The following is a 13,613-nucleotide window of genomic DNA, read 5'->3' as shown; positions in this document are numbered from 1 at the left end:
TGAAAGTAATAAAATTGCTTGAGTCTGGCACCTAACTGCTTAAGCCCCAGCACCTCTTTCATTTCAAATTAAGCACTGTTCACCACCATTGTATCTGAGCACCTTCCAGCTGGGCATGAAGCGCCAGGACTAACATCTGTCATGTGTGGTTCATTCTTTTTAAGCGTACACTGACTGCTCTGTGTTTATACTGGAGAAGGCAGGTTGAAGAAGTGAGACTTGCACTCAGAGCAGACGGTGAGGAGGTCTGTGATGGTCCATAACTGCTGGGGGCATTCCTTCCAGGGTCTCAGACCAGCCCCCAAGAAAGATCTGTCTCCTGCACAGCTGAGCTTTACCTTAGAGTTCCCTGGTGTCAGAGGAGTGGAGCTGTCTTCACCCCAGAGATTTAGGCTCTTTTAGATATGATGGGCCCAAGCCACTGAACACCTGGAAGATAAGGTACCTAGACTGTGAGTTCTTTGGAGGCAGGGACTGTCTTTTTGTTCTGTTTGTACAGCACCTAGCACGACGAGGTCCTGGGCCACGAGGCTCTGACATCCTACAGTAATACACATAATTAAAAATTAACCACTAAGACCTTGAGCTTGACTCACTATTTTCTGGGATAGAGATAGATTCTCTGTAGAGAGCAGAGGACAGGTTTGAATAGCTGGTGCTGCTGAGGAGATGGGCGGCAGCGATTGGTACTATCTGGAGTTTCCGAAGCGATGAAGGCTTCATGCCTGGGTATACTGCATTGCTTAGCCAGTTTTAGCAACGGTGGGAAATCTGAGGGTCAGTTTCACTATTCCCCCTCTATTGTTATCATTTCCTTACTGTCTTCCACAAAGCCCCAGGGAGAGAACAAATGGTTAACAAGAGAACATCTGGTTGTTAAACCGCCAGTGTTGGAGACTTGGAAGCAGGTGAACCCTCTGAAACTACTGTGAACTAATTTTTAAAAACTGACTGGACTTCGAAGTGGCAGTATCCCTTTACACTATGCCCCCCCTATCCCATATAAAGAAATGTGCCAACATAGCATTGCCAGTAACTTCCTTTTGTGATTCTTTCTTTGTGATGTAAATCGTTTACAAGCAGAGGATAATGGCCACCAGATCTGATCTGTGTGGAACGGAGGAAGGGAGGAACATTTAGGGCAGGGGTTCTCAAACTGGGGGTAGGGACCACTCAGTGAGTTGGGAGGTTACGACATGGGGGGTCGTGAGCTGTCAGCCTCCACTGCAAACCCCTCTTTGCCCCCAGCATTTATAATGGTGTTAAATATATTAAAAATATTTTTAATTTTATAAGGGGGGGTCATACTCAGAGGATTGCTATGTGAAAGGGGTCACCAGTACAAAAGTTTGAGAACCCCTGGGGGTAACAGTTTCAAATGCTCCTAAGTAACATAGAAGCTAAGCCCCATTTTCAAAAGTGACCTAGGCTCAGGTCCTCAGAGGTATTTAGGCTCCTAACTTCCATAGATTCCAAGGCCAGAAGGGACCACTGTGATCATCTACTCCGACCTCCTGCATAATAAGGTGCCTAACTGGCTTAGGTGTCTCTGAAAATCTCACTAGATGCCTATTTTAAGGTGCCTACATACTTTTAAAAATCTGGCCCTAATAGCCAATGGCCCAGGTCCTCAAAAGTGTTTAGATGTCTCACTTCTTGAAATTGATGGCAGTTAGGTGCCTTAAATACCTTTGAGGATCTGGGCATAAGTCACTTTTGAAAACGAGTTTTAGGCTCCTTAGTCACTGAGGTGCTTTTGAAAATGTTACCCTGATTCATAAGGATGTAATGAGGGACTGCTGACTTTGAGAGGTATGGTGATTAGTTAAGGCATGAGGGAATATCTATTTGGATGCCTGTAGGTTGAATACACAAACTACAAAACAAAGTTGCATACCAAAAATATCCCTTGCTTAAGTGTATTGTTTTAACAGCTGATTGCTAAAATAGAGTTAGCACCCCAAGCCCTAGAGGAAATGAGGGCCAGCTCCAGTTTCCATTGAAGGGAATGGGAATCTGTCCATTGATTTTAGTGGGAGTTGGATTGGTCCCAAAATGCTTTACAGAGCGTTTGTAAAGATTAGTTAACAGTTTATTATGGCATTCTACCCTTGGCGTGGCTAGGCTTGATTTATTTCACCCAAATGATACTTTCACACCATGCTGAGCCAAACCCTGCATTACCCTGCCCGACTCTGCTGATTGCAAAGTGGTTGCAGGAGTGTAAGATAGCTGGCAATATTCCTTTTGAGAGGTGAACTGTAATGATCTCGAGATGGGCTGATGGGCAGACACTTCCCACGTTTGGCGTGCACTCTGCCAGTCTCCTGCCCCGCTTCAGGGAAACTGCCACTGCATTTATAATAGTTGCAAACATTCTTTTTGCACCCCCTCAACCAGAAACCAATCTGGAGCTGTACTTTTTGGGGGGTGGTGTGCAGGTGATCTAGCAAATTAGGAGAGGGTGAGAGAAAAGCAGAGGTATGAACAGGACACGCTGCAAATTTTTGCACTGGAGATGATAATCCAGGATCAAAAGCCTTTGCTCTCAGCTCTGAGGCTGTCCTTTAAGGCGCTGCTCGGTTGCCCCCTCTGGAGAGTGCAGTGGTGGGGGTCAGATCTTTGCATTTGCACAGTGTAATGGGGGGAAAAACTGAAAGCAACCGCCGACATTGCAAAGCAGGTGGATAGCAGCGCGTGAGCGAGCGCCGGGGAGAGGATGCACAGGAGGAGAAAGGCAGCAGCGCTGGCAGCCGGCTCGGAGGCACAGCTGCTTCTGTGAAATCCACCGCACTCCTCCCCGTGCCTGCAGCCTGCGAACAAAGGAACCCAGCGGCGGGGGGTGCATCCGAGCCGGAGCCTTGCCCTGCAAGCTGCATCGCGGCCCCGCTGAGCAGGGCTCTTCCCCCCGCGCGCCCGCTCTCAGCGGTGGGAAGGGAGGGAAGGCGGGTCGGGCTCAAGATGGCTTTAGCCCGGCTCTGCGCCCTGCTTGCCTGCTGCTGCTGCTGGCTCCCACAGGCTGCCGCCGCCGGGCCCGCGGAGGCGGACGGGGACCCGTCCAAGGAGCTGGAGTGCAAGCTCAAGAGCATCACGGTGTCGGCGCTGCCCTTCCTGCGGGAGAACGACCTGAGCATCATGCACAGCCCCTCGGCCTCGGAGCCCAAGCTGCTCTTCTCGGTGCGCAACGACTTCCCCGGGGAGATGGTGGTGGTGGATGATCTGGAGAACACCGAGCTGCCCTACTTTGTGCTGGGTGAGTCCTGGGGCGGCCAGCGGCCCCCCCCCCCCCGATAGTGACAGGCCGGGCCCCTCCCGCCTGCAGCAGCCACGGGCCCTGCACCACCCCCCCCGATAGTGACAGGCCGGGCCCCTCCCGCCTGCAGCAGCCACGGGCCCTGCACCCCCCCCCCCCGATAGTGACAGGCCGGGCCCCTCCCGCCTGCAGCAGCCACGGGCCCTGCACCCCCCCCCCGATAGTGACAGGCCGGGCCCCTCCCGCCTGCAGCAGCCACGGGCCCTGCACCCCCCCCCCCGATAGTGACAGGCCGGGCCCCTCCCGCCTGCAGCAGCCACGGGCCCTGCACCCCCCCCCCGATAGTGACAGGCCGGGCCCCTCCCGCCTGCAGCAGCCACGGGCCCTGCACCCCCCCCCCCGATAGTGACAGGCCGGGCCCCTCCCGCCTGCAGCAGCCACGGGCCCTGCACCCCCCCCCCCCCGATAGTGACAGGCCGGGCCCCTCCCGCCTGCAGCAGCCACGGGCCCTGCACCCCCCCCCCCCCGATAGTGACAGGCCGGGCCCCTCCCGCCTGCAGCAGCCACGGGCCCTGCACCCCCCCCCCCCGATAGTGACAGGCCGGGCCCCTCCCGCCTGCAGCAGCCACGGGCCCTGCACCCCCCCCCCCGATAGTGACAGGCCGGGCCCCTCCCGCCTGCAGCAGCCACGGGCCCTGCACCCCCCCCCCCCGATAGTGACAGGCCGGGCCCCTCCCGCCTGCAGCAGCCACGGGCCCTGCACCCCCCCCCCCCGATAGTGACAGGCCGGGCCCCTCCCGCCTGCAGCAGCCAGGGGCCCTGCACCCCCCCCCCCATAGTGACAGGCCGGGCCCCTCCCGCCTGCAGCAGCCATGGGCCCTGCACCCCCCCCCCCGATAGTGACAGGCCGGGCCCCTCCCGCCTGCTGCAGCCAGGGGCCCTGCACCCCCCCATAGTGACAGGCAGGGCCCCTCCCGCCTGCAGCAGCCATGCGCCCTGCACCCCCCGATAGTGACAGGCAGGGCCCCTCCCACCTGCTGCAGCCAGGGGCCCTGCACCCCGCCCCCCGATAGTGACAGGCTGGGCCCCTCCCGCCTGCTGCAGCCACGGGCCCTGCACCCCCAGAGGGCCACATGCATGGCCTCTCATGAACGCAGCAGCCATGCACCTTGTCTGGGGGTGCTGCCTGCTGTCCAAAGAGCCACATGCACAGCCTCCATGCATCCTGTGCCTCCAGAAGGCCCCATGCACGGCCTTTTCTGCACGAAGCAGCCATGCGCCCCGGCCAGCAGTCTGCACCCCCCAGCCACGTGCACTGCTCCTCTTGTATCCAGCAGCTATGCATCCTACAGCCCCACATGGACAGCCATGCACCCAGCCTGCACCCCCAAATGGCCACATCCATGTGACCTCTTGCACGTGTCATTCATATTAATCCAGCCAAAATTTGCACCCACACTTCTAGTCCTCCACATCGTAACATGCAGGCTCATGTGCCCTCTGAATAACACTCCTCTTCCTCCAGGTAGTTACATCCAGGTTAGAGTGGTTTCTATTATATATGCAGCTAACCAGCTTCATTCCTCTTGTAACACCGTGGAAAAGTATCCACAGGCACCTCATTTCCCATCAAGGCTTTTGTCCCTGTGTCCTCTTTGCATCCCAATACTGCGTATGCACATGCACTGCCCTCATGCAAGACTCCCATATCCATCCACACGGCCGCACGCTCTCTATGCCATATCCATGCTCTGGCCAAAGAGTTCTATGTGCTTTATCTATTACAAGCAGAATTCATCTGTCAATATCTATTGATTTCTAGGGGCCTAATGCTGGTCTTATTTATACACTGGTGTATAACCTGTATCTCCATTGACTCCAATGGATTTGATCCTAATTTATGCTGGTGGGAGATTTGAATTAGGCCTTGGCTTTGTATATCATATATGTGCTTCCTTCCATGCTAATGCAACCACTTACGCTTTGCTTCCTGCATGCCAGGCTGAATTTGCCTGTCCATGTAATCTGTTTCATTTGCTTTATGAAACCCCTCCAGAATGCCCCATTCCCATCACCTCCTGTATAAGACTCGCTCACCCACCCAGTACAACTATGGTATCATCTTTATTACAGGTTATCAGACTCCAGACATCTACGTGCCCCTTGCCTCCTGCCTGCAAAACTCGCCCATCCATCAAAACTTCAGCATCAGCTTTATCACATGCTCCCACTTACACCTTGCCTCCTGCATGCAAAATACACCCAGCCTGCAAAACAGTGGCATCATCTTTCTGACACCTGTGTCCAAGCAGCCACCCACAGCTCCCTTTCCGTATGCTAAGTTCACCTGTCCAGCGATGCTCCAGCATTGTGTGTATCGCCCCTCCCCATGTATCTATCACCTAACAAAACAGAGGTGCATGGACGTACATTTTTGCATATGCTTTGTCTGCCACTCTAGAGTTCTTTATCCTCTTTAATAGCCTTCCCCAGTCTAGAAAAAATATGGCCACACACATGCTGCATGCAGAATTAGTATATTGATCCTGCTTGGCTGTGGCTGTGTCCTTCTCATTACAATCTTTCTCTCCACTCCCAGGAGATCCATTTCTTGCATGCAAAACTCCTCCATCCAGCCCAGCTGCTGAAGCCATGTAGGGGGAAAGGAATGGGTGGGGGGGTTGGTGGGCAGAAGAATACACTCCTGTAGATTTGACACTGGTTGCAGCGTTCTTTGATGATGGAGTTGGGATGAATGTGACTGGCAATCCCTAATCCTTGAGGTCTGGGGAGATGCCTGCTATGTGGGGACACAGTGTGGCCCCTCAGCACTCATTAGTGGAATTCTGGCCCATCTGGTGCTGAAAAGGAAGCGCCGGGGTAAGTCCTGCTTGTTACAATGGTTCGGCCGCTGAGGTTGCTCAGCGGTGCCTTTGTAAAGATGTGTTACTATGCAGGTGATGCACTTGGAGCTGTGGAATGTGTGTGCCAGCGGCTGGGGGAGGCTGGATCTGTGTCGTGCACGTGGTGAGCATGCCCAGTGCATTGTGCTGGAAATGCTATATGCACAGTGCCTCAAGGGAAGCCTGGGAGACTGGGATGTCAATGTGGCCACACCGCCCCCGTTTCAACACCCAAAAGCCTTTCCTGTAGGCTGGCAGCTGCCACGCAGGCTCCTGTGTGCACGGCCCAAGCACAGCAACCAGCGGCTGTGCGCTGGGCACCTCTGTGCAATGCTGCTGCTGGCTGCAGAAAGGCCTAATGGGGTTGCCATGGCAACTTGCAGCAGCAGCCAGGCCTGTGCTATCTGGGCGAGCAATCACATGGGGCCAAGTCCACCCTGGGTGTAACTCTGGGGGCTTCAGTGGGGTTACATCGCGGGTAACTGCTATGGGCAGTTGTTGTCAGCACCTTATGGCTCCTCCTCTGGCCTCCCGTTGGCACATACTGATGCGCAGGTTCATCGGGATCTGTCATTCTCTCTCCTGGGAGGGGGTGTGTGTCCGTCCCTCCAGAGGAATCTTGAAATCGACCATGCTCCTGCAGGGTGTTTAGTGCATATGCCAAGCCTCTGCAGGGGCTCTGGAACAATTTGTGTCGTGGGGGTGCCAAGAGCCACTGAACCAAACTGTAAACCCTGCATGTGATGGAAACCACTTCAGTTCCAGCCCCTAGGAACCTTTGTGAAATCGGGAGCCACTCAAACAGGTTGATGTGTAGCCATTCTGCCTTGATGTTTGTTTACTGTATGCCCGAACGACTCCCGTCAAGGATCAGGGCCCTGCTTAGCATGGCCCTAAATATGCAGTCACTGCCCAGAGAACTTGCAGACTCCAATTCTGATAATAGCTTGCAGATGAATGAACAGGGCTGGGAGAGCAAAGTAACAGCAGAGAGAGGTGCGTTTGCCTATGGCAGGACTCCTAGGGGTCCCAGTAGCCACAACTAGTCACTGGCTTTGCCAAGGCATCCTGGCAGAGGTGGATTTTTAAGGAGGGATTGAAGAGAGAGTAACGGGGAGGCTTTGCAAATTGTGGCCAGCGACGCGTTCGTTTCCATGTGTGGAGGGAAGCATGAGAGAAAGCATGGGGGCGTCTGTGAGGATATCAGGTGAGTGGGTGATCAAGGCTGGAGTTGGCAGAGCGATTGGGGAGGGAGGGGTCAGCGTTGTCCTAAGAAATCAGATTCCCAGATGGTGAGTGTTGCGTTAGAAGGCAATGGCGCAATGTGGTGAGGAGCTGGCCCTAGATTTGAAAGTTAGGGTGGGGCTCAATGGTGGAGGGCTTTGAAGGCAGAGGCCAGAAGAAGCTATTTCTTTATATGGTTTCTCTCTTCCATGCTGCAATGCCTCTTGGCTGGAAGGAGGAGATCATTCTGATGTGACTCCGGCCCCTCCGACAGTTTGGCCCATCCATTCCCCTGTGAAGTCACCAGGAGGCGGCATTGTCATTACTCTGCAGACACAATAATGGGGATGGTGGTTATTTATTGAGCACCGCTAGCGTGCTCAGCACTGGACGGGCACAGCGGAAAACACAGAGTTTACAGTCTACATCAAACACAGGGCAGCAAAGCAACCCATGGGCTGCTTCGTAGGCAGTGCTGTGTGCTGCCCTGTGTTTGATTTAGACTGTAAGCTCTGTGTTTTCCGCTGTGTCTGTACAGTGCTGAGCACATTAGCAGTGCTCAGTAAATAACCACCACCCCCATTATTGTGTATGCAGAGTAATGGCAATGCTGCCTCCTGGTGGCTTCATAGGGGAGTGTCAAGGCTCGGCCCCTTGGAAAATCAGCCTCCTTTCAGATGTCTCAAATTGATTACCCCCAAATGGTGTCCCTCAAAATCAAGACCTACTTTTGAACATTCTGGCCTAAGTTTCTTAGGGGTAGGCTGCCCCCCATTCCCACCAGTTCCCTTCTGGGGTATCAGTAAGTGGCAGAAAAGGGCCTAAGAAGATAGTGTTTGCAAGAGCCTGTCTATTGTAGATTTGTGCTCAGGAGCTAAAGGCAAGAACTGGGTGAAATTCAATGGCCTGTGTATTCATGAGGTTCTGTTGGATGATCACAGTGGTGTCTTCAGGCCTTAAAAATTGACGCCTTTCTGAATCATGGGATAGGATTAGTAAATCTCACCTTGGTTGAGATTAATGGGCAGCTAAATGGCTATAGCACCGTTCTTTGCCTGGAACATACCTATTTCGGGGTCGTGAGTGTGATGTGGGAGGAGTGGTACCTCTCTGGTAATGTGACTTACTGGGTTGTGTGTACATGAGCTTTCACTCTCTCCTTCTTGAATGTTGACAACTCTTCTTATAATGTACCAGGATTGACCATGACACTAGTCTGAACTCTGCTACTTGCCTTATTCTATCTTCTGCCAAGTGCCAAAAATGCACTTCTAGACCAAAGGTGGATGACCCCATCCAAGCTTTCAAATACATTGAACTCTTAGAGGCTGGCTGCTAAGTTTATGTTGAAGTGGGGTGGAAAGGAAGATGGTAGGGAAGGAAGATGGTAATCAGACTGATGTGATTTTAAAGTCAAGTATGCCATGGGCTCTAGGGTTAGGAACACTTCGGAGGACAGAAGGACTTTAGGAGCCATGGACTTCTCCAAGCCCTGGTCTTGCACCAGTAATCAGAAGGGAAAAAATCTTAACCTTTGATACAACATGCACAATAGTGTGAAGATAATCCTGTGAGCAGTGAAGCAGGGCGGGAGTTGGCTGCATTACTGGTGGCAGGGTTCATGCTCCAAACTGGGATGATTGCAACTTATGACATAGGGGGCTGGGGGCTTTTGCCACAATCATTATGAAATCCCTGTCATTGGAACTGTTGTGGGTGGGGAATAATATGGTGAATGGGGCTTGGGTGGAGCCAGTGACAGTCAAGTGTTTCTTGCTGTGAGGCATTGTTTGCTGGTAAGATCACTTCGATCCAGACCGAGCTGGCTGCCCCAGCTGCAGTGAAGTTGTTTCTTGAGGAGACAGGTATCTCAGAAGGACAGAATCTCAGCTGGCATAAATTGCTGTTGCGCCTTTGAAGTCAGTTTGCTGACTTGCACCAACTGAGGATCAGGCCCCAAATCTCTGCTTGAGTGTTAGTTACCGACGTGCTGGACGCTCTGTATTTTACAACATGTGGATTTGATCCATGTCTCGCTTGTCTGGTGAAAGTCAACAGGGAGATAGATGTTGGGGCCATTGTTGGACTGGATTGTCAATGCCCAAATGATGCCAGCTTCTCCCAGAGGAGGGATTGGCTGGTGCTTGCTCAAGAAGAAAACCATCTCTTGAAACTGACCCTGTCTACGTACAGTTATCACTCTTTTGAATCTCCCTTGTGTGTGGGTGCAAGATTGCTGGGAAGAAGCAGAGTTAGAAGCAGTATGGCCCTGTAGATAGGGCACTGTGCTAAGAACCAGTGATTTACCGCTCTGCCAACTGCTCAGGGTGCCCGAAGCAATGCGCTTGCACTGCTGGGGAGAGGCGTATGACTGCTCTTGCAGCTTCCCTTTGCTTTGCTGTCAGAAAGTCATTTTTCTGCTGGGAAGCAAAGAAATCTGGGGGGACATGAATTCTGCATGCAGAATTCAGGCTCAGTATTGTCAGAATTACTGTTTAGTTTGGAGCCCCGATGCGCACAGTTGCAAGACTCCCTATATTTATAATTTTATTAATACGGTTAGCAAATTCACAAACACTCCACCCCAGTAAGGCAGGTAGAGATGATACAGAATGAGCTGAGCATCCATATATTTACACCATCCCTTGCAAAACAACCTGACGAGTTAGTTGTCTTCCCCCTCGTCAACATCACCATCACCAGTGGTCGTCGTCCTGGCATCTCCCAAGAGCTACATCTTTCTCTCTCAGCACATAGGCTGGGATATAACTTTTATCATGTGTTATGCTGATGCCAGTATGCCTAACAATATTGGGGTTTCAGTCCCTTTCCTTATTTGTATGTCCTCGCCCTACGAATGTCGGGGCACCTTCTCTCATAGGTTATTAATCCTTTTGCCTCAAGCTTATTGGTATATATGTCAGTTAGTTACCATGGCATTCTTGTGGTCAGACATCGGCTGATGTACCTAACTAAAAATATCCCAAGCTGCTATAAACTAGCATCTTGTGATTACCAACCAGCAGTGTAGTCATTACAACATCTGTCTTTTGATATCTTATGCTCTAGGGCAGTTGTTCTCAAACTTTTTGGGCTCAGGACCCATTTGTAAATGTTTATGGCCTGTCACGACCCAGTAAATAGTCTGGGGGTGGAGGCCCTGGGGTGGTTTGGGTCCAGATTGAGTCCTGCCCGGCACTCACCCCACAGAGGCGGCTCCTGCAGCTCCTTTGCTGTGGGGCTGGCTGGGCTTGGTCCTCCACTCTGGGAGTTACAACCTCCGGGGTTGCAGTGCCACTCAGGTTAGGCCCTGTCCCCATGACTGGACCAAATGTGTGTGAGTGGAGTTGTGACCTGGCTCATGGGGTTGCAGTCCTGCTCACTGAAATCCGGTCTACCCGGACTCCCATCGTCATGCAGCCGGGCCAAACCTGAGTGACGCTGGGACCCCAGAGGTTGCAGTGCCTGGAGAGGGAGGTGAGCCCAGCCAGCCCTTTGGGACAGGAGTCACAGGAGCTGCCATGCAATCCTTTGAAACATGCTGGCAACCCAGTTTTGGGTCCTGACTCTCAGATTGAGAAATGCTGCTGTAGGGTGACTCTTGGTTAACTACTTATGCTAAGGCTTTTTGGGCCTTATGCCTTAATTAGTTTGGCTAAGCTGTTGTCTTACAGGCCTTGAGGCCTTCTATGTGTGCCTCACCTAGCAAATACCTATCATAGAATATTAGGGTTGGAAGAGACCTCAGGAGGTCATCTAATCCAACCCCCTGTTCAAAACCGGACCAACCCCAACTAAATCATCCCAGCCAAGGCTTTGTCAAGCCGGGCCTTAAAAACTCCTAAGGATGAAGATTCCACCACCTCCCTAGGTAACCCATTCCAGTGCGTCACCACTCTCCTAGTGAAATAGTGTTTCCTAATATCCAACCTAGATCTCCCCCACTGCAACTTGAGACCACTGCGTCTTGTTCTGTCATCTGCCACCACTGAGAACAGCTGAGCTCCATCCTCTTTGGAACCCCCCTTCAGGTAATTGAAGGCTTCTATCAAATTCCGCCTCGCTCTTCTCTTCTGCAGACTAAATGACCCCAGTTCCCTCAGCCTCTCCTAAGTCATGTGCCCCAGCCCCCTAATAATTTTCGTTGCCCTTTGCTGGACTCTTTCCAATTTGTCCACATCCCTTCTGTAGTGGGGGGACCAAAACTGAACACAGTACTCCAGGTTTGCCCTCACCAGTGCCGAATAGAAGGGAATAATCACTTCTCTCGGTCTGCTGGCAATGCTCCTACTAATACAGCCCAATATGCCAACAAGGGCACACTGCTGACTCATACCCAGCTTCTCGTCCACTGTAATCCCCATGTCCTTTTCTGCAGAACTGCTGCTTAGCCGGGTCGGTCCCCAGCCTGTAGCAGTGCATGGGATTCTTCCTTCCTAAGTGAAGAATTCTGCACTTGTCCTTGCTGAAACTCATCAGATTTCTTTTGGCCCAATCCTCCAATTTGTCTAGCTCACTCTGAACCCTATCCCTAGCCTCCAGCGTATCTACCTCTCCCCCCAGCTTAGTGACATCTGCGAACTTGCTGAGGGTGCAATTAATCCCATCATCCAGATCATTAATAAAGATGTTGAACAAAACTGGCCCTGGGACCGACCCCGGCGCACTCTGCTTGATACCAGCTGCCAACTAGACATTGATCCGTTGATCACTACCCGTTGAGCCCGACAATCTAGCCATCTTTCTATCCACCTTATAGTCCATTCATCCAATCCATACTTTTTTAACTTGCTGGCAAGAATACTGTAGGAGACCGTATCAAAAGTTTTGCTAAAGTCCAGATGTATGACATCCACCACTTTCCCCATATCCACAGAGCTAGTTATCTCATCATAGAAGGCAGTCAGGCTGGTCAGGCCCTTGGTGAATCCAGGTTGACTGTTCCTATAAGCTACACAACCCCGGGGGTCTTGCTGGCTCCGTGGCTGTTACTGGATTTCCAGGGGATAGCAGTTGCCTGGAGTGCCTTATACTAGCTGTGCTTGGCAAGGAGGTTGCATCCTTGTTTGAACATCAGGGCAGTAAGCTACGCCTGTGTCACCTTGAGGCGAGGTCACTGCAACATGCTCGACGCAGGGATCCCCCTCAAAGCCATCTGGGCATTGCGGCTAGTGCAGACTGAGCTGGCCTGTTTGTTAAGCGAGGCTTGGTGCAGAGAACAAATTACTTCTGTGGTCTGCGCAGGGTGTTGGTTCTGACCCATATAGCCTTCAGGGGCTTAAGTCATGGTGTTTCACAGATGGCCTCTCTCTTGCTATACTGTGTTGTTACGATCATCCAAGGCACTGACATTAACGGTCCTCTCTTGGGAGGGCAAGGGCAACATTCTTGCTGAGGGCTCTTTTGGTGTTAATTCACTGCCCACCTAGGTTTAGTGACCTTCAGGGGACACTGTATGAGTAATCTGTTATCCCATGCTTTAGATTGGAGTCATAACGGGTCATATGGGAGGGTGAACTATCAGGCTGGAGGGAGGTTATTAGTGGAGTTCCTCAGGGATCAGTCTTGGGACCAATCTTATTTAACATTTTCATTCAGGACCTTGACACAAAAAGTGGGAGTGTACTAACAAAATTTGCAGATGACATGAAGTTGGGAGGGACTGCCAATATTGAGGAGGACCAGAATATCATACAAGATGATCTGGACAACCTTGAAAAATGGAGTAATAGAAATGGCATGAAATTTAAAAATGCAAGGCCATGTACCTAGGAACTGTCAAGGCTGATTCCCCACTCTGGCACTTTGAGTGCAGAAGGTGGGGGCCCGCAAAGATTTAAAAAATTAATACTTGCCACTCCAGGCTTGTATTAGACTCCCAAGGTTACAGCTTCTCTCTGACCTTGGCTTGGTAAACGCTGCCACCACCCAAATGCAAACCCCTTTTTTGGATCCCAGGAAGGCACACTTGGGAATTCCTTCCTGTGGGGTACCCTCAAGCGCCCCCCCCCCCCACTCACTCACTCACACCCACCCACCCCAGGGAAGAGCTGAGAAAGAAAACAAAGGAAATTAGCTGTTGCCACCAGCTAATTTAACATGTGCACAAACCTCTTAGGACACCAAAAATCCAATCCTATTGTTAAAAAAAGGTAAATTTTACTAAAAACAAAATAAAATACATCTGGAATTTAGGCTTTTGATAGATTTTTAAAAGAGTAATTCCAAAAATT

The 13,613-nt window shown here is 51.8% G+C and overlaps 1 protein-coding gene across 5 annotated transcripts in view; it reads left to right on the top strand.

Moving 5' to 3' along the window:
- The first annotated feature begins 2,551 nt into the window (after positions 1–2,551).
- Positions 2,552–13,613, top strand: part of ASTN1 (astrotactin 1) — a 180,829-nt gene continuing 169,767 nt past the window's right edge. For all 5 annotated transcript variants that reach the window (XM_073356476.1, XM_073356474.1, XM_073356475.1 and 2 more), the window contains exon 1: positions 2,552–3,253. In XM_073356476.1, coding sequence (XP_073212577.1) covers positions 2,962–3,253 — 292 coding nt within the window. In that variant the 5' untranslated portion in view covers positions 2,552–2,961. The remainder of the gene's footprint in view (positions 3,254–13,613) is intronic.

The sequence above is a fragment of the Lepidochelys kempii genome, chromosome 8 (genome assembly GCF_965140265.1).
Source record: "Lepidochelys kempii isolate rLepKem1 chromosome 8, rLepKem1.hap2, whole genome shotgun sequence".
In the NCBI taxonomy this organism is placed as follows: Eukaryota; Metazoa; Chordata; order Testudines; family Cheloniidae; genus Lepidochelys; species Lepidochelys kempii.
Note: the sequence above shows the minus strand (reverse complement) of the source record. Positions and strands in the feature narration are given on the sequence as shown.